Genomic DNA, 21,000 nt, shown 5'->3' with positions numbered 1-21,000 from the left:
CCTATCGATTTGGCGCCGACCCAAAAACTTTTTTTTGATTTCAAAAAAAAAAAAAAAAAAAAAAGAGGTAAAAATGCTAAAAAGAGACATTTGGCGTTTCTTTCTCTCCCTTTCTCTCTGTTTTATTTATACGTTAGTTTTGAAACATGTATTCATCAAATATAAGAAGTGAATGTTCAGCCAACATAGCATTTACACACCAAAAAAAAAAAAAAAAAAAAAAAAAAAAAAAAAACTTTACCTACCTACCGACCCTACTTTTTTTGGTCATGTTACCCTAAACAGACAATTTTTTTTTTTTGGCCTTAATACAAATCTAAACATTGGGTTAATTATTTCACTACTTGAACATAAAAAAGTGATGTATGCACCAATATCAGAGGCGGTGCTTAAGTAAAAACCTCCACAATCAATAATGTGGTGCAAATGATATTGGCAACCCCACTTTGGAAAACATATTTGCATGAAAGCTTACTAAGGACACGCTTCAGAGGAACTAAACAAAAATGCTCAACCATTCTCTTTACAACGGGTGCGTTTTGTATTTGGTTAGTGGCTGCTGACCCAGTTCAGATATTAAGATCACAAATCAACCTAGAGACTCGTTGATTGCGACAGTGGGGAGTCGATCATAAAAAAAGAATTCTGTGTTTGCTTTGATTTTCACGGCTCTGATAGAATGGATGAGAATTTCGGCCATTCTTTTGTAAAGTAGAATCGATATTAAGGCTTTGTGCTTGTCACACAGTAAGCTGGCAAACTATTTTCTGTGTTGAAACGAGAGAGATTTTTGAAAGAGAGAGATTTTTGAAAGAGAGAGATTTTTGCGCAATTTCTATAATGTATGTGATGTCCTTTTCAGTGCAGAGGTATTGATTAATTGAGTGTTGAAATATGAATGCCACCGCGAGTTTTGTTAACGTGTGTTTTTTCGAGCTGCCCGTCAAAACTGATTTTGTAAAACAATCACCCGATAGAACATCGGAAGCAGCGATAACGCAACTTTTGAAAATAGGAAATGTTAGCATGCCTTCCATCTCGCGTGAACAACCGCAATCAATGGGCGGTTCTGGTGAGGTTATGCCCCCTCTTTCTTTCAGCTGGTAACTGGCGCCACCTCGCGGCAAGATCACACGAGAAAGGAAAAAAAACCTTGGATTGGTGCATTTTATACGGTAAACAGACAATGGTCGGTTCTGGTGAGGTTATGCCCCTTCTTTCTTCCGGCTGGTAACTGGCGCCACCTCGCGGCAAGATCACAGGAGTTGTCTCGCGTTATCACCCCAGAAGCGCTCATTGTATGTGCAGCCTCAGAGACAGTAGTCATTGTAGTGTTAGTCTGTATTCTAGTAATAAGACATCCGTCCAGCTACGTTCCTCATCAGCCAGACCGAATCCAGTTTTGTGAGAGGGACGCCCGCCTCAAGGCGCAGCAGAAAGACAACTATGACAAGCGTCACCGCGCCATAGCACTGTCACCCCTACCACCAGGACAGCGGGTGTGGATGAGAACTCCGGGAACCAACCAGGCTGTAGTGACGGCTACACCATCTCCATCATCACCTCGTTCGTACCCAGTCCAAACGAACGCCGGTACCAACACCAGGAGAAACCGACGTCAACTCCGCCGCCGCTCAAACCAGCCACAACCTGAAGGTGGAATCCCCAGGTCCACGTCAACACTTCCTTGGTCTGCACCACAGATGCCTGTACAGCAGTCTGAGGAGTCCAGCTTCAGCGATACCAGACAGCAGACATGTGACATTCCAAACGCTGCTGCTACAGATGGAATGATCAAAACAAGATCTGGACGCCTCGTCAAACCTCGCGAAAGACTCGACCTGTGAAATGACTTTCGTGACAAAGCGTTATCGTGTTTCGGTGTTTTCGGTTTCGTTCTTTTCGAGAAAACGCGATAAGTGATGTTCGGTTTAACATTTTGTTTGTGAAGTAAGCAATATTTCAGTACTGCAGTATTATTCTACTTCTAGTCATATGTTAAAATCTTTAGAAACCCAGAAAAGGGGATGTAGTGTTAGTCTGTATTCTAGTAATAAGACACCTTACATAGTTTCTGGTATTCGGGTTTCCTGTACTTGGGTACCATTTTAAATACACCATGTGCTCCACCAAACTGACTCTTGTGTGTCCGAATGAATGCTTCCCTGTCACTCACAGTGGGAGTCTGGAGATACGCGCGCGATATAAGACTTCATATAACAATAACAATAACAGTCACACACACACAAAAAAATTAAATAAACAAAAAAAAAATAAACAAATAACAATAACAGTCACACAACCACTCGCAACCATCTAACACCACAGTCATGACTCACGCCCGTGTCACTACAGTGGCACGTAGGAGACCTCGATCATTCTGCCATAAGTGGAGCAGGCTGTTTACACCTCAACACGTACACATCTGGGTAGCGCGACTCTTGTTGCTGCTAGCTTCCCACTGGGAGGAAGAGACCCGAATTTCCCAGGATTGGAACAATAAAGTAATTTTCGAAGAAATGAAATGAATTAAAATTAAATGAAATCATGTCAGACTTCACAGATCTCCGCGACTTTTACACGGAATGAGACCATCCCTCCACTCGTACCATAGACGGGCGGTAGCCCAGTGGTTAAGAAGTCGGCCTTACTTGTGGGAGGTACGGGATTAGAACCCCTGCCGCGCCTTGTGGGTGAAGGATGGATCATTGTTTCTCTATCTCCCAGGTCAACCTTTGTGCAGACCTGCTGGTGCCTTATGTTTGTTTGTTTGTTTGTTTGCTTAACGCCCAGCCGACCACGAAGGGCCATATCAGGGCGGTGCTGCTTTGACATTTAACGTGCGCCACACACAAGACACAAGTCGCAGCACAGGCTTCATGTCTCACCCAGTCACATTATTCTGACACCGGACCAACCAGTCCTAGCACTAACCCCATAATGCCAGACGCCAGGCGGAGCAGCCACTAGATTGCCAATTCTAAAGTCTTAGGTATGACCCGGCCGGTGTTCGAACCCACGACCTCCCGATCTCGGGGCGGACGCCTTACCACTAGGCCAACCGTGCCGGTGTGCCTTATGTACCCCTTCTTGTGCACACGAAACCACAAGACTAAGTATGCACAAAAAAGTTATAGAAGCACGAAACGTACCCACATGCACCCCCCCCCCCCCCGGAATAGGAGTATATGACTGCCTAAATGGCGGGGAGAAAATAGCCATACACATTAAAACTCAGTTACTCGTGCCTGTGAGTGGACGTGGGAGTCGCAGCCCAAAAACACAGAAGATGAAGACAAACACGTACCAATAATTAACGGTCTGACTGCGTTCTATGCACAGTGGTAATGTGTTGATCATTTAATTTCTCATATTGACATTTGCTAGTTAAAAATAAATTCATTAACAACAACAAAGGCCCAATCTGCCGGGCCTTTACGTTTGGTATGTGTTCAACTTGAAGAATGCTCTTTTGCCCGTTTAAAAGTCTGCATGGATCTGTGACTGACATGATGGGTTACCAGTACCTTAAAAAAACCGCATGTCTATATTTATAACAATCTGCTTTTTCACAGTCTTACGATGTTGTATATTTACGCGCGATTTTAATATTTTCTTTCGAAGCGATGACATTTCAGTGTGCGAAACTTCACTTTCACAAAGAGATTGGTTCAGACATTCACTGATAGTGAGTTGACCAATAAACTGTGTGTTTGCTGCAGCTATTATAATTGATTAGTGTAGGTTTCGCTTACAGTAATGATGATCCATTAACAAGCATTATTACCGACATATCACAGAGATTTCGCCGACAAAAAAAAATAGTGAATACTGTCAGAAAGGAAGTCATAACAATTTTTAAACAAAATTATTACGGCTGGAACACATAAAACAGCTGTGGTTTCTGCAGTTATGCAAATAAGTAAAGGGCATCCATTGGTTTATAAGAGCTTTCACTGGACAATAAAAGAATGTTGAGCTTATTTCTTCAATAAAAGCAAAGTGAAAAGGCCCGAGGAGTTGTCTCCCTTTTCTTAATCTTTCGTTTCTCTTTTCTTTTTCAACACCGATTTTTTTTTTTTTTTTTTTTTTTTGCTTTAGGGGGGGGGGGGGGGGGGGCGATAGAGGTCTGTTCGGGTAGGTGGGGATCTTGCGTCAAATTATTCAGGAAGTAAGCTTACGCAGCAGATAACGGATGATAAACTACCTCACTTTCTCAGAAAACGGATACGCACAAAAGAAAGGAAAAACACAAGAAAATAAATCACAAAGAGTTTTCAAACTTACCCGGACGTGGTCGTTAAGGTTGTTGGGATCCCTGTTCAGTAAATCCAAGTCAGCCATGGTATATTTTGTATATCACACCCGCAGATAAGCAGAGGAAAGAAGCAATACAAAGCGGCTGATAACCTGCGGCCCACGCCCTAACAGAAAAGAAGTCGTACGCTGATTAAAGTACAGCCGGTTTTTATATCCCAGTTCAATGCAATTCACCTAGCAACTTACTGTTTGAAAAATCATGGACCTTCAAAACTATTGACTCTGAAGTCACGTGACCTCCAATTTGTGAAGGGTAGGGACACAAACCTATGCTCTTAGGAGTGTACGGAGGCCAGGGAAGGAAGGATGGGGGTGAATAGGGCGGGGTGGGGGGGGGGGGGGGGGGGGGTAGGGGGGCATACATCAGCATTGAAAACAGATCAAACGCTTTACATAGAGTAACGCTGCTAAAAAGTCAAGAGTGTCGAAACCAATCGTACGTACGTGACCTGGTTTTCGGAGGAGGGGGAGGTGTGCGGGGGGTGGGGGAGGGGGTCAGGGTAGGAGTGGTACAGTAAAAACTAGAGGAGAGGACGGAGAAGGTCAGAAAAGGGGTTGGACGTAGAGGGCCCCAAACGGGGGGGGGGGGGGGGGGGGGGGGGGTATCATCACGATCACGGGAAGGGAAATTTTAGCTTTCACGATCACAGTTACCTTGATTTTTGTTTTCACGATCACAAACACCTTGACGAATAGAGGATCATAGAGTGATACAGCTGTGAAAAATGTACGTTGAAAATAAAATGCTTTGCAATAATGCCTATCACGATCACGAAAACAAAATTTAATGACGATCACGATCACAAGACTTGATTTTTTTGTCATCACGGATCACGGGCAAAATCCCATCACGATCACAGAAATGGAAATTTGGGCAATCACGATCACAGAAAGGTCAAAAAACGCCAATCACGATCACGATTTTAAACCCTTTGGGGCCCTCGACGGAGGGAGGAGGGGCATACGTGAGCCAACGGTCCCACACAGGTGCAACAAGTATCCCTAAATGTTTAGTGGAGCAACGAATAAACTGAAAATTGCTCCTCCCGATAAGACAGCATCGTGTGGACTGTTTATTGGTTTGGCTTAAAAGTTATCGCGCGCTCTCAGTGTCGACTTAGGAGAAAGAAAAAAAGTAATTCGGTGCATTAATCTTCATCTTTCGAAAAGAAATATCTACTTATCTTGGATTACAGCACGTGCCACTTGATCTGTCAAATTAATCATTTTGAACCCCTAAAGTGTAGGTTTCCTTTTCTTTTAACGCACGCAAAATATGTTCATGTTCATTGTCGCCGATGTAGAATTTGAGAATCACACGTGAAATTAAAGGTTATAAAAAAAAAGTCCCCAAAAGAAAATAAGCAAATACGATGGGGGAGAGACAGGGAGACAGAGAGAGGGAGAGAGGAAGGAAAAGAGAGAGAGAGAGAGAGAGAGAGAGAGAGAGAGAGAGAGAGAGAGAAAGAGAGAGAGAGAGAGAGAGACAGAGAGAGGGAGAGAGGAAGGAAAAGAGAGAGAGAGAGAGAGAAATTCTGCCGAAAAAAAGAAAACCAATCCCGCATGTGGCCGTCTGGTAAAGTGTCGCTACAGTGTCAACCTTTTTGATTTTGTTGTGTGATCATTTAATAGAAACCTTTGCGTTGATACCTACGTATTTACAAGCCTTTTTATACCTGATTTAGATAACCCTGGAAATGCTTGCCATGTTTTCTGTTCTAGAAATGCATATTTGCGAAACAGTAACTTCATATGGAACTTAACAGAGATTGTAATTCAAATGTACTAAGTACTACAAATGGAGTTTTTGAACGTGCATCGAACGAAATATTACAAATGACTCAGATACGCAACGCAAATAAACTGGCGCATGAGCGAGGAATATATTAAAACACGTTCATTTTCCATTCACTTTATGAGCGGAGAGATTTTGACGTCACAAATGACTCAGCTACGCAACGGAATTTGACGGGTGCATGAACGAGGTATAACAAAAAACCCGTTCATTTCTAATACACTCTATTGGCGGAGAGGTTTATAGCAAAGGTAGATGAACTTGGGATTAAATCTTGCCACTCCAGGTCAACTGGACAAAGAGATCTATTGATAGGTTTCTGATCGCCCGCTTCTGTATCGTTCTGCGGAGGTATATACATGTTTTGCCCATTCATTCGTGTCAATAGGTTAAGCACAAAAAAAAATCTGTTTACGGTAACATAGGCAAAAAGAATAGGGTCGGTAGGTCGGGATTTTTTTTGTTTAAGTTATTTTGCCCAAAAACAAAGACTTTTTTTTTTTTTCTCCCCAAATGAAAAAAAAAGTCTAGGGTCGCGCGAAAAAATAGGGTCGGTTGGGATACCGTAAACAGACTATTTTTTGTTGTTGGCCTTACGTGCTTTTGAAGTCGCCCATCTATTATACATTAACCGTATGTGTCTTTGAGAGAGCCAAAGGTAGAATGTATAGTATCAATCAATCAATCAATCAATATGAGGCTTATATCGCGCGTATTCCGTGGGTACAGTTCTAAGCGCAGGGATTTATTGTTTATTTTTATTTTTATTTTTATGCAATTTATATCGCGCACGTATTCAAGGCGCAGGGATTTATTTATGCCGTGTGAGATAGACATTTTTTACACAATACATCACGCATTCACATCGGCCAGCAGATCGCAGCCATTTCGGCGCATATCCTACTTTTCACGGCCTATTATTCCAAGTCGCACGGGTATTTTGGTGGACATTTGTATCTATGCCTATACAATTTTACCAGGAAAGACCCTTTTGTCAATCGTGGGATCTTTAACGTGCACCGTGTGTGTCTTTGAAAGAGCCAAAGGTAGAATGTATAGTACATTCGAACCTGCTTATAACGACCACCCACGGGACCGGCCAAACGTGTTCTTTATAGACAGGTGATCGCCATGGAAAGGTGGATTATATAGCTAAATCATCGACGGGGATCCTTTGGGACGGTCGTTGAGGGCAGGTAGTCGTTATTTAGGGGTGGTCACTTTGACAGGTTCGACTGTAACATATAAAATACTCTTTCAGTAGTCTTAACAGACCTATAGTTGTTTGGAACCAATGTTGCAGGTATCATTGAGATGTTCTTTGATGCTTTATTACAGCAGTTTTTGTTTTACACGGGCAAGAAATAAGTACCAAAGACTTTGTAGTGTATTCTAAAGCAGGAAAAAACATTGATATTTGAGTGCAGCACAGCCAATCACGCTGATAAACGTTTATCGCTATCACATTATGAAAATGTCTAAATCAATCCCGAAAACAACAATGTTATCCATTATGACAGTTTCTTCTCTCTCTCTCTCTCTCTCTCTCTCTCTCTCTCTCTCTCTCTCTCTCTCTCTCTCTCTCTCTCTCTCTCTCTCTCTCTCTATCTCCCCCCTCCCCAAGCGAATCATTGACTAAAGTAAACGAATAGCTTAGATACCATTCAACTTACGGCACTAGGTCAAACGGTGCCTCATGTGTGTTGACTTAGCCTCATGCATCGCGAGTCGTGCCTGCCTGTGTAGAAAATACAAAGATATCATCTATCGAGTTCATTGGCAAACAGTAACAAATCGATAATGCGTGCACTCCGAATATTGTTTGAGTTTGTCGGCCTGCCTTTCTTTAACTTTGGAGAATTGAATTAAGGACAGCAAGGTGCATTCTCATAATTGTGACCCTCCACCACGAAATGAGTCGCATGTCACCTTTGCATGATTTTCATATTTTTACATTTTCCTAAAGAGTTTTTTATGCTCTATCTAGTGGTGAAAACCGTTTTAGAAAAGAGCAAAAACTGTTTGAGTTATAAGCCTGTGACTAAGGTGACCCTCACACTGTTACCAGACACTCCCCGGACTTATATTAAGCCTAGCGCAGAACCGCGCGAGGTGACATGCGACTCATTTCGTGGTGGAGGGTCACATATTTGCACGAAACTGTCGAATGGCATGACAACAGAAGATTTAAGCGGTTAAAAAGTATACTATAAAACTTGAATATAATATATCATCATGACATTACTTTGTTAATTGATTTCCCACACGTCTGTTTTTGAAAAAAATGAATTGAAATTACTGTAGATAAACCAAAATAAATGACCCAGGCGCTGTTTATGCAAACAACTGTACGTACAAACTATCATATATAACAAAACAAAAGTGGTCGCGCACATACAAATCTTAATTCCGTTCCATTCTCGCTAAAATGTAAACGTATATAACGGAATTTCAAAGTACTAACAATTACTGACCTGGTGGCATGATAGCTTTAATTGTTAAGGTTGCAACTCATTTCGCAATGTCTTTTCAATGCTCACGCACAACACACACAGCGTTGGTGTGCAATGCTTGCACGATAAAAGGGGATGGGGGGGGGGGGCCTGGAGGGGAAGAGGGGAAGAGGGGGGAGGTGTGATGGTGTACGTGAGACGCGAAGAAAAAGCCAGCCATAGGCTTTGTTTTGTACTGTCAGTCTCCAAGGTAAGATCAGGCACGGACAAAAACATTGGAAACAAGGCTATCGTTTCTGTCTTGCGCAATCGAAGACTAATCGCTCAAAATAGATGACGTCGTCTTCAGTGTTGTTGGCACTTTGTTCTTACGTGTTAGGTACATGTGAACTGAAATGCCCGTATCCTTTCTTCGCTGATTGGTTTGTTTCGCTTGTTTGCGGTTTTCTCCTATTTTTCAGTTTCACAGACTGGTCGAAAGTTTTCAAAGGGTCATTAACGCTTTTACCAAAGTTCAAAGTTCTTAGTTTAAATAAGTTTCAAAGACAACGTTGGTAAGACAAAAGCAATTCAAAAGTCTGTCTCTCCAAAAGTAAGACTTCGCTCGTGCAGATGGTTCTAACTTAGCATCATGTTAGTTACTGGTACACATTCAACCAGTGACATGTTTTTATGTTTATTCTGCCAAAACAATCACGTTCAGATCTTTAAAGCCTTTTTATTTTTAAATTCCCCTCTGTTATTTTCCCCCTCAGATGCACGTTTAGTGCTCACCTAAGGAGGTTATAGCTATACCTGCAGTATGTGACGTCTCTTATCGCTAAGCGGAGCATTAATTGTGATTTTTTTAGTATCGCGTAAGCGGCAGCACTGACCTCGCTTTCGGTACTGAAAAAAAGTCTGATAACGGAAAAGCGGAAGACTGATAACAACCGTAAACTCCGTCGCGATATAACCTTCGTGGTTGAAAACGACGTTAAACACCAAATAAACAAACAAACCGTAAACTCGCAGGCACCGCACCAACAGGGGTCAACATCTCTCTCCCCCACCCCCCTCCCCCCCAACCCAACCCAAACCCCTTCAGTGTCATTTCCTTCACAGAAACAAGACTCCAAAACCCTACTTGTGATTAATCTATACATATAAATAAAAGAGAGTGTCTGTCTGTGTGTGTGTGTGTGTGTGTGTGTGTGTGTGTCTGTCTGTCTGTGATCGCCATACCTCAGAAATGGCAAAAGATAAGCACAGGATATTTTGCATGCACACTCGGATAATTACCCTCCCCATCTATCAATACAGTCTATATAGTGCAAGGGAGGTAAGTCATGCTTTGTCACCCATGGAAGGGAGGTAACTCTCATCAAACCAGTATAGGCCGTGTCATTCTCAAGGGTTACCCCCCGCCCGCTATCATCCCGCCGCCCCCCCCCCCCCCCCCCCCCCACACACACACACACACACACACTAACCCTGCCCCCTGCTCCCCCTCCCTGCCTTCCAGATCATCGCGAATAATGTTTACGAAACGATCGCCTCAGTGAAAGATCACGAGAATTTACAGATTTCTCTCCCCTGTTCAAAAAGGTATGACGCGCTCACTCATGAGGTATGCGTGCTTTGATCAGACGGTAACTACAGTGGGTGTGAGAAGGGGAAAACAAATCACGAAGAACACGTTGAACCAAATAGAAACTTGCCTTGCCTATACATCCAAATGTATGAGCTCACACTGTCATTTTTCTTATCCACATTGGAATACGATTCGAGAGGTTTCTGAGAGAGGGGAGAGCAGAAACACCCGGGCGAAGCCGGGCCTGACTGCTAGTTTGTAGATAACATTGAAACAAAACCCTCCCCCCAACACACACACACACACACACACACCCCAACCGCGCCAGAAGGGCAACACAAAACGTACTATCTTGGCAGCAAAAGACCTAACACGAACTCAACCTGTTGCATATCAATACTGTTACAACAATGTAATCTACAAAATGTTTAACAAGTACCACGCTCGGGTATAAAAACTGGACATCTAAGTTCGATTTGAATTTGTCGGCTGTTTAGTCAGCTTCCTGGTCTGCGGCTGTGTGTGTGTTCTGGAATACTCTTTTTGTCAACAAGAGATTCTGGTTATCTCTTGAACACAGCCGCCCTTTGTAGATTACATTTGAGTGACCAGTGAGATTTGACCACCATGGCTGAACTGGACTTGGTCAACCGCGATCCCAACAACATCAACGACCACGTGAAGGTAAGGCATCACAGGTGAGTTGTGTCAATCCTTGTGGCTAATAGAGGAAGTGTTTTGCTGGATTACTTTCTTTGCGCTTGACCGAACCAGCACGGTTGGCCTTGTGGTAAGGCGTCCGCCCCGTGATCGGGAGGTCGTGGGTTCGAACCCCGGCCGGGTCATACCTAAGACTTTAAAATTGGCAATCTAGAGGTTGCTCCGCCTGGCGTCTGGCATTATGGGGTTAGTGCTAGGACTGGTTGGTCCGGTGTCAGAATATTGTGACTGGGTGAGACATGAAGCCTGTACTGCGACTTCTGTCTTGTGTGTGGCGCACGTTATATGTCAAAGCAGCACCGCCCTGATATGGCCCTTCGTGGTCGGCTGGGCGCTAAGCAAACAAACAAACAAACAAATTGCGCTTGACCGATAAATATGAAATTGTGGGTGACTTTTCTACTCGCATTTGATCAGCTTGTTTAGTCTTTTATCCAGATCCAATTATGATGATTAGATGAGGTGAGGTGTTGATGCATTCGTGTGTTCGTGTTTTCAAAGACCTGCGACGGTGGTTTTTTTTTTAACCCTGGGACCTTTGTTGCAGGGCCGGACCCAGGGGGGGGGGGGGGGGGGTTCCAGGGGTTCCGGAACCCCACCCCTGGAAAAAGCATGCACCTTGCTTTGAATTTTACTAGTTTTAGCACCAAAACAATGCTGCTCTTAACCCTCAAAACAAGGCCCAGAATGCACCAGATTGCACAGATTTTAACCGTTTTTCAAAAAATTTTCGGGGGAGCATGCCCCCGGACCCCCCTAGTTCGCGCGCCTGCTTTGCAGGCGCGCGCTTGTGGCTTCGCCACTTCGCTGATTTGCCCCCCCAAAAAAAGGAGGAACCCCCCCCCCCTTACAACTCATTTGGTCCGGCCCTGTTGTTGAGAACTTCTATGCACATGTACGGTGTTCTGTTTCTGACACCGACCAGAGTCTGCACAAATTTGACCCTGGGAAGCAAATCCCTCTTTTAGACCATACCGGTCAAGGATCTGAACTAATAGAAGGCTTCCAAATATCAATGGTTTTGCGATGTAATGCTTCAATCGCTCGACGTGTCCACATTTCTTGCAACCGTCTGGCCGGTCAAAGATCTTATCTAATTAAATTAGTAGAAGCCAGCCATTGTTGATTGCTTTTCGGCATGTGTCAATAGCTAAAATTTGTATCGTATCGGTAATTCGAACTAGCATACAGCTTTAGAGGCCTAATCCGTCTCGTGAAAACAGTTCACCTCACTGCGGTCTTGAGAGAATTTTAAGTTATACGCCCTCACAGCAAAGCCATTAGGGGCTTGTGTGACGGGAATCCCCGTCTTTGTATGAATACAGATACAATAAAATCCTCACTCTCTCAGATTTGGCCAGGCTTTTACATGCGATAAGACAATCCCTCCACTTGGCCATGCTTTTACATGCGATAAGACCATCCCTCCACTTGGCCATGCTTTTACATGCGATAAGACCATCCCTCCACTTGGTCACACACCAAACATCAACATAGAGAGAGGGCGAGGATGTAGCTCAGTCGGTAGCGCGCTGGATTTGTATCCAGTTGGCCGCTGTCAGCGTGAGTTCGTCCCCACGTTCGGCGAGAAATTTATTTCTCAGAGTCAACTTTGTGTGCAGACTCTCCTCGGTGTCCGAACACCCCCGTGTGTACACGCAAGCACAAGACCAAGTGCGCACGAAAAAGATCATGCAATCCATGTCAGAGTTCGGTGGGTTATAGAAACACGAAAATACCCAGCATGCTTCCTCCGAAAGCGGCGTATGGCTGCCTAAATGGCGGGGTAAAAACGGTCATACACGTAAAAAGCCGTGGGAGTTTCAGCCCATGAACGAACAAACAAACAAACATAGAGAGCACACAGACTGTTCATTTGTATATGTGACTATAAGTGGATGGATGATCTTATCCTGTGTGAAATCCTGACCAGATATGTGACCCTCCACCACGAAATGAATCGCATGTCACCTCGCGCGGTTCTGCGCTTGGCTTAATATAAGTCCGGGGAGTGTCTGGTAACAGTGTGAGGGTCACCTTAGTCGCAGGCTTATAACTCAAACAGCTTTCGCTCTTTTCTAAAACGGTTTTCACCACTGGATAGAACATAAAAACCTCTTTTTGAACATGTAAAAAATATGAAAATCATGCAAAGGTGACATGCGACTCATTCCGTGGTGGAGGGTCACATTTGTGACAGCGAGGACAACTGTTTTCACGCGGCGGAGTGGGCCTTCAAAAATGGATCCCACCGGACAACGGGGAAAACGGACAATGGTCATGATTTGTATTTTTTTTCTTTTTTTTTCTTACACCTGTTCCTTGTTCCGGTGTACTCTCACGCCGCCCCGTCCCTGCATTCGCTGCTCCATCCACATCTGAATTTCGTTCCGCTGCCAGACCTGTCGATTTTACAGACGCTCCAGGGAGGGATGTCGGGTCGGGTCGTTATTTATTTATTAATTGACTTTAAAAAAAACGAGTTGTTTATGTATTTATTTATGTATTTATTCATTCATTTATTTATCTTTGCTCCAGGTGGCCTTTGAAGACGTGCTGGCCGAGCCCGACGGTGCTCAAAGCATTGACTGCATTTGGAGATGCTCCTACAACTGCTTCCAGTGCAGCAAGGGCTGCTGCTACAACGTCATGTCCATCCTGTGCGCCATTCCCCTGGCCTTTGTCTGGGGCTGGAGCTTTGCTGTCATCGCCTTCTACCACGTGTGGACCGTGGCTCCTTTCCTCAAGTGCTTCATGATCAACTGCGGCTGCTGCCAGAAGTTCTACGGAACCTGCATACAGTGTTACCTCGGTCCCATCTGCGAAACCTACGGTCTCTTCTTTAGCAACATCGTCGTCAAGAACGCCTAGATGGATGACTTTAGATTGCGAATAGCTTGTCGTGTTGCAAAGTACATTATCGAGAACCCCCCCCCCCCCCCCACGCACCATAAGATAGCTCTCATAAACGGAGATCGTGTTACTACGAAACATCGTCGTCAGGAACAGCCTAAATAGATGCCTTTGGTTTGCGAATAGCTTATTTTGTCGCAAAATAAATCACCAAGACCCCCACCCCCACCCCCGTCCGGCTTTCCGCCTCACTCACCCGCCTCCTACCTAAAACATAGCTCTCATAAACGGAGATCGTGTTACTACGAAACATTGTAGTCAAGAACCCCTAGACATCTCCAGGAAATGGTCCACTCCGAGGAAGAATCCGCCAGTCAAGGATATTTAACATTGTTGCAGAGAACGTGTAAACTTGGATAGTGTTTATAGAGGAGATTTCATGTGCTTTGGTTTGGTGTTATTCATTTTCTTGTATACACGTTTTAAACAGTAACAACATTAAGAACGTTAACAAGCAGACTGCTTCTGGACACGTTCAAAAACTGATAATCAATACTCATTCTGATAACAAGACATGGCGAACAAGTGATAACTTCAATCCTTTTCTTTCACAATATTTCTGCCCTCTTTCGTTTTGCTTTGAATGAGCTGGTAATTCTATCTCAGTGGAAGCTACCATCAGTTGACGTTCTAGCCTAACAATACCATCTCAAAGAGCAGTATCATGTTAATTTTGACAGCATCTGTATACAGCAATTCCTAGGTGGGTGTTGATATATGAACGCACTAAATAAGCTTGTTCTGTGGTCCCAAGTGATTGTGTTGTTGTTTAATTATATCACCCTGTATTTTGTGAATAAATATGTTTTAAAAAGCAGACAGCTGAAACATATAGAGTGCGTGTCCTTTCACATGCTTGACTCAACCAGTTCTATTCTACTGATTCTTCTTCTGTGTTCATTGGCTATATAAGGGTTTGCGCTTGCGTCTGTTTGAGTGCGCGTGTGCGTGTGTGCGCGTGTGTGTTTGTTTGTGTGTGTGTGTGTGTGTGTGTGCGTGTGTGTCAGTGTGTGTGTGTGTCAGTGTATGTGAATTTGTGTGTGTGTGTGCGTGCGTGCGCGCGTGCGTGCGTGCGTGCGTGCGTTAATCCTTGATTTTAAGAAATCCAATTTGGAATTGAGCTGGGACAAACATAAGTGTGTCAAAACCAGAGTTCGACAACACAACGAAACCGCCTCTTGTCTGTTTACTTCACGGCGGAGAGTTCCAGTACCTGCCTGGAGTGGGAACAAAACACTCTTTCTGACTGGTCAAGATTGAGATGTGAAGCATCCCCGCTTTCCCCACATCTTCTCGCCCAGGTGGTAAGACACAAACAACGTCTTCAAGAAGAGGCCGAGGTGCACAAAGCGAAACTGGTTGCCACCCAAATGGGTGGTACGCAGGCGCGGGGTTGGATTGGTTGTGATGGAGATTTGTTGTGATTTCAACCAATCAGACTCCACAACTTGTTACCCCCCAATGTTGGGTTGCACCCAGTTTCGCTTCGGGCACCTCAGCCCCGGTGGAAGAGTACGTGAAAAGGCATGTGGGTGGCCTTGTGCCGATTTTCTTTTCGTCTGATGTATCACTGATCTCTCTGCTGCGTAGGCCTATTATGGCATCGTGTTGATCAGTTTTTGGTCTGAGCAAAACCCTTGGGGGGAAGTAAACTGTTGTTATGATTTTCCTGGATGACCGATCATGTGTAATCAGCAGTGATCTTAAGTGGTCTTGTACTTTCGTCGTAATCTTCCTCACAAAAGCAGTCATTTTATTCATTTCCTGGGATGCTTTACATATATTACTTTAAAATCATCTGAAGACGTAGTACGGATGTCTACATGATGGGGTGATTAAAAACGGTCGATCGTACACACAATCTTCACAGATGAACAGACAGACAGACAAACAGACATACAAACAGAAAAACAGACACACTGACGCACGCACGCACGCACGCACGCACGCACATACACACACACGCACGCACGCAAACACACACACACACACACGCGCACACACACACACACACACACACACACACACACACACACACACACACACACAAATACACGGTCACTCAATCAAAGGCGTTTACTAATAATAATACGCTTTATTCAAAGTCGACACCCACTTCAGCTGCAATATGTCGATACAATACAAACACGTGATACTAAAGCCATATCACACAAAAGGGAAGATGCTCTTATTCTACGTAAAAGCCAGGGCTGGTCAAAATGATCTACACGATTGTCTACGCGTTGCGGGATGTATCTTCTAAAACATGATCGAACGGGTCCAGTGGTAAAGATATCACCGGAAGAAGTGTTAATGCAGCAGCAATGTTGTAAGTCCTGCTGGTAAGCACACTCAGTTGATATCAAAAAGATTGTCTACGCGTTAAGGGATGTATCTTCTAAAACATGATCCAACGGGTCCAGTGGTAAAGATATCACCGGAAGTAATGCAGCAGCAATGTTGTAAGTCCTGCTGGTAAGCACACTCAGTTGATATCAAAAATATTGTCTACGCGTAAAGGGATGTATCTTCTAAAACATGATCGAACGGGTCCAGTGGTAAAGATATCACCGGAAGTAATGCAGCAGCAATGTTGTAAGTCCTGCTGGTAAGCACACTCAGTTGATATCAAAAAGATTGTCTACGCGTTAAGGGATGTATCTTCTAGAACATGATCGAACGGGTCCAATGGTAAAGATATCACCGGAAGAAGTGTTAATGCAGCAGCTATGTTGTAAGTCCTGCTGGTAAGCACACTCAGTTGATATCAAAAAGATTGTCTACGCGTTAAGGGATGTATCTTCTAGAACATGATCGAACGGGTCCAATGGTAAAGATATCACCGGAAGAAGTGTTAATCCAGCAGCTATGTTGTAAGTCCTGCTGGTAAGCACACTCAGTTGATTATGATAATGTCTTCACAAGACCACAAGCGGGCACTGTTTCTGAACTCACTTGGAAGATCGCTTAGGCCAAAAAAAAAGGTCTGTTTACGGTAACATAGGCCAAAAAAATAGGGTCGGTAGGTCGGGATTTTTGTTTTTGTTTTTGTTTTTGTTTTTCCAAAAAACCATATTTTTACGTTATTTTGCCAAAAAAACAAGATTTTTTTTTTTTTCCCCCAAATGCCAAAAAAAAGTCTAGGGTCGCGCGAAAAAACTAGGGTCGGTCGGGTTACCGTAAACAGACCTATTTTTTTTTTGGCCTTATTGTTTCATTGTTCGTTACTTTTTTTTTTATTAACTTCTTCTGATTTGTTTTCTTGCGGGGAAAAATGTCTCAACAATTTACTTTTGAGCGCGATTGGAGAGTCTTTTTACAATTTCTTCATGACGATGGTGCCGGTAAAGTAAGGACTTTTGTCAGCGACAATGTTTAATCCTGGACTGACAAATGTGACCCTCCACCACGGAATGCGTCGCATGTCACCTTTGCATAATTTTCATATTTTTACATTTTCCTAAAGAGTTTCTTATGCTCTATCCAGTGGTGAAAACCGTTTTAGAAAAGAGCAAAAACTGGTTGAGTTATAAGCCTGTGACTAAGGTGACCCTCACACTGTTACGAGACACTCCCCAGACTTATATTAAGCCCAGCGATGAACCGCGCGAGGTGACATGCGACTCATTTCGTGGTGGAGGGTCACAAATTCTGGGTTAAAATAGAACATTTCCTGGCAATTTCTGGGCATTCTTGACGACGATGTTGCGGGGAACAAGTTCATGAGTTTCACAGGTAAGACCGAGGTAGCAATGTTAGCACGTGCCGTAGAACTTCTGAGCACAATCAAGGTTGATCAAGAAGGAATTCAAGAAAGTCGCATGAAAAATGTAAAAATTCAAAATATGATTGAATAATTTTATTGATGTCAGAACCCTCATGGTAAGTGACAAAGGGTCAACTCATTCAGCTTCAAGACAGCGGCGAGCGTTGGTACATTTGTATTCCGTGCACATGACAACAAAGCTATCTTATTATTGTAACCAAAAAAAGTCTAAACAGTTTGCTTTGCAGCACTAAAGACGTCTCTCTACATGTTTTTCACGAAGATGGTTCCGACTGAATAACAGAAATGTCGTATCCACACAATCCCTGTTTAAGAGAGCTATATTTAGGTGGAGGAGTGGGAGGGAGAGAGGGGTGTCTTGATAATTTACTGTGTGTCAAAACAAGCGATTCTAGACTAAAGGCATCCCTCTAGGCGTTCTTGACGACGATGTTGCTGAAGAAGAGACCGAAGCTCTCGCAGATGGGACCAAGACAGCACTGGAGACACGTTCCGTAGAACTTCTGGCAGCAGCCACAGTTGATCATGAAGCACTTGAGGAAAGGAGCCACGGTCCAGATATGGTAGAAGGCGATGACGGCAAAGCCCCATCCCCAGACCAAGGCATAGGGAATAGCGCACAGGATGTTATTATTATTATTATTATTATTATGAACATTTGTGCGCCTAATCTAAATATAGCCCTAGGCGCTTACAAAATATAAAATACATAGTGAACATTATACGAAACACAAATCGACAAGGACTCATACACTCACAGACAGGCGCACAGCGAGAACGCGACGCACTCACTCATACCAACTACAGGCACATGCATTCTAGACGGAAAAACAGTCGTAAATAAATAAATAAAGTATTGGATACATAAAGTTTGTTGAGAGAAGAAGAATAGAGCTGGAAAGGGAAGAAGAAGGAGAAAGAAAGAGACAGATCAAGGACCAGCAGGAGAGGGTGATGTGTGGTCATTAACGGACTAGTGAGGGAAGAGGTGTGTTTTGAGTGAGGTTTTGAATGATTGCATAGATGTGGAGTGCCTGAGTGAATGCGGGAGTTGGTTCCAGATGGATGGGGCCTGGTAGGAGAAGGTGCGCTGGCCATATGTTTTGGTGCGTGCTGATGGTATCCTATATGTTATATGAAGTCTTATATCGCGCGCGTATCTCCAGACTCGGACTCAAGGCGCAGGGATCTATTTATGCCGTGTGAGATGGAATTTTTTACACAATGCATCACGCATTCACATCGACCAGCAGATCGCAGCCATTTCGGCGCATATCCTACTTTTCACGGCCTATTATTCCAAGTCACACGGGTATTTTGGTGGACATTTTTTATCTATGCCTATACAATTTTGCCAGGAAAGACCCTTTTGTCAATCGTGGGATCTTTAACGTGCACACCCCAATGTAGTGTACACGAAGGGACCTCGGTTATTCGTCTCATCCGAAAGACTAGCACTTGAACCCACCACCTAGGTTAGGAAAGGGGGGAGAAAATTGCTAACGCCCTGACCCAGGGTCGAACTCGCAACCTCTCGCTTCCGAGCGCAAGTGCGTTACCACTCGGCCACCCAGTCCTTAATGGACATGATGCTGTAGCAGCAGCTCTTGCTACCCTCGAAGCAGCTGTGGGAGCATATCCACACGCAGTCAATGCTGCGGGCACCTTCGGGCTCGGCCAATACATCTTCGAAGGCCACCTGGAGTAGAATTGTTTTTTAAATTAATTAATTAATTAATTGATTAATCAATAAATCAATAAATCAATAAATCAACAAATCAATAATCAATCAATAAATCAATCAATCAATTAATCAATTCATTCATAAATCAATAAATCACTTGATCAATAAATCAATCAATAAAATTAATAATAATAATGATAAGAATAATAATAATAACTGGACCTTTTTGAAGTGCCTAACCTATGGCTTTAGGCTCTTTACAAAAAACATACAAAATAGAACAATCAAATGTACAACCTACATAAAACAATTAACCATACGGACGAAATTCACCACATGTACTGTTCTGTACTAAATCAATCAATAAATCAATAAGTCCATCATTAAATCAATGAATTAGTAACCCAATGCAAATCCTCAGCAAAGCCTGCTTTCTCTTTTGTCCGATTGGACCAAGTTAAGTTGTTAAAGCTGGATGCTAATTAGAAACATCGATACGATTAACAAAACAAAAACATTCTCTGCCTCAAGTTATTAATTTATTGGATTTTTAAGATCCTTGACCGGTCCGACGATTGAATGAAACGGGGACACGTCGAGCGATTTTAAGCATTATCCCGCAACATATTTGGAAGCTGGCTATCGCTTCAGATCCGTGGTCGGTACGGTCTAAAGGTGGTCACGTGGTTCTGCGAGGGATTTGTGCAGACTCTGGTCGGTGACCGAACACCCACTTGTGAACACAAGTGCACGATACAGATCCCAAGCTCACAGCAAACGGTTCATGTTTTGTAAACCACTGACACACAAATGCACTAACATTTGTCTTCCTATCATAATCATCAGTGGATCTCGATACTTTCACGAAAACAATCTGATCGAATCCCGACGAGTAGAAAAGACAGCCAACAATTAACTGTGTTGGTTCAGCGACAAAAAAACCCACAAAAATTCATACTAATAAAATAAAGCACTCACCCCCTCCCAAAAACATAATTAAATCAATAAATCAATAAATCAATAAATCAATGAATCAATACAAAAATAAATAAATGAATCTACTTAAATGAATACATAAATAAATAAACGCTGCTTCTTTTAGACATTAGTTATGATAAAAAAAAAAACTAGTTATGATTCAAGTTCTGTGATACCTTCACGTGATCGTTGATGTTGTTGGGATCGCGGTTAACCAAGTCCAGTTCAGCCATGGTGCTTGAATATCACTGGTCACTCTGATATAATTAATCTACAAAGGTCGGCTGTGTTCCAGAGATAAGCAGAAGCTCTTGTTGACCAAACTAGTATTCCAGAACACACATGCAGGCACCGACCGGGCAACTGAAGAAACGACCGACAAATTCGATTCGAACTCAATGTCCAGTTGTTATACCCCTTCGTACTCTTTTGTTTCTGTTTGCATTGTGGTACTTGTCCAAAATGTGGCAGGTTGCATTGTTCCATGCCAGCGTTATCTGTATGCCATAGGTTGGGATCTGTGATATTGTGTTTTGCTGCCAAGGTACAACGTGTTTTTTTGTCCCGGTGGATAGGTGGGGAGCTTTGGAGGGGTCTTTGTTTCAATGGTAACTACATAGCGTTTTGACGTCTTGCGTGATACTGTCAAGGTATATAGATACTGATAGAGGCCTCGGCGGTCCCTCTTTGGTTATGGGGGAAACGAGGGGGGGGGGGGGTATGTGTGTGTGTGTGTGTGTGTGTGTGTGTGTTTGTGTGTTAGTGTGTGTGTGTGTG

The 21,000-nt window shown here is 43.4% G+C and overlaps 3 protein-coding genes across 3 annotated transcripts in view; 1 reads left to right on the top strand and 2 right to left on the bottom strand.

Moving 5' to 3' along the window:
• LOC138956307 (caveolin-3-like) overlaps positions 1-4,461 on the bottom strand; it is a 9,265-nt gene extending 4,804 nt beyond the window's left edge. The window contains exon 1 of the mRNA XM_070327702.1: positions 4,288-4,461. Coding sequence (XP_070183803.1) covers positions 4,288-4,344 — 57 coding nt within the window. The 5' untranslated portion in view covers positions 4,345-4,461. The remainder of the gene's footprint in view (positions 1-4,287) is intronic.
• Positions 4,462-10,483: 6,022 nt separating this feature from the next.
• LOC138956304 (caveolin-3-like) lies at positions 10,484-14,608 on the top strand. The gene is made up of 2 exons (XM_070327698.1): positions 10,484-10,825; positions 13,400-14,608. The coding sequence occupies exons 1-2, from the start codon at positions 10,769-10,771 to the stop codon at positions 13,730-13,732; spliced, it is 390 nt and encodes a 129-aa protein (XP_070183799.1). The 5' UTR covers positions 10,484-10,768; the 3' UTR covers positions 13,733-14,608.
• A 3,477-nt stretch (positions 14,609-18,085) lies between these two features.
• LOC138956303 (caveolin-2-like) lies at positions 18,086-20,936 on the bottom strand. The gene is made up of 2 exons (XM_070327697.1): positions 20,400-20,936; positions 18,086-19,260 (listed from the first exon to the last, which is right to left on the bottom strand). Exons 1-2 carry the CDS (start codon positions 20,454-20,456, stop codon positions 19,117-19,119), a joined length of 201 nt encoding a protein of 66 aa, XP_070183798.1. The 5' UTR covers positions 20,457-20,936; the 3' UTR covers positions 18,086-19,116.
• Positions 20,937-21,000: the final 64 nt, after the last annotated feature.

The sequence above is a fragment of the Littorina saxatilis genome, unplaced genomic scaffold, assembly GCF_037325665.1.
Source record: "Littorina saxatilis isolate snail1 unplaced genomic scaffold, US_GU_Lsax_2.0 scaffold_358, whole genome shotgun sequence".
NCBI classification, from domain to species: domain Eukaryota; kingdom Metazoa; phylum Mollusca; class Gastropoda; order Littorinimorpha; family Littorinidae; genus Littorina; species Littorina saxatilis.
The sequence above is the reverse complement of the archived record's forward strand: the minus strand, read 5'-3'. Positions and strand labels throughout refer to the sequence as shown.

Bases quoted from the DNA above. Each gene is read 5' to 3' on its own strand.
- LOC138956303 (XM_070327697.1), bottom strand. From the start codon at position 20,456: ATGGCTGAACTGGACTTGGTTAACCGCGATCCCAACAACATCAACGAT. The intron at 19,261-20,399 runs GTATCACAGAAC...ATTCTACTCCAG, and splicing joins ACATCAACGATCACGTGAAG to GTGGCCTTCGAAGATGTATT.
- LOC138956304 (XM_070327698.1), top strand. From the start codon at position 10,769: ATGGCTGAACTGGACTTGGTCAACCGCGATCCCAACAACATCAACGAC. The intron at 10,826-13,399 runs GTAAGGCATCAC...TCTTTGCTCCAG, and splicing joins ACATCAACGACCACGTGAAG to GTGGCCTTTGAAGACGTGCT.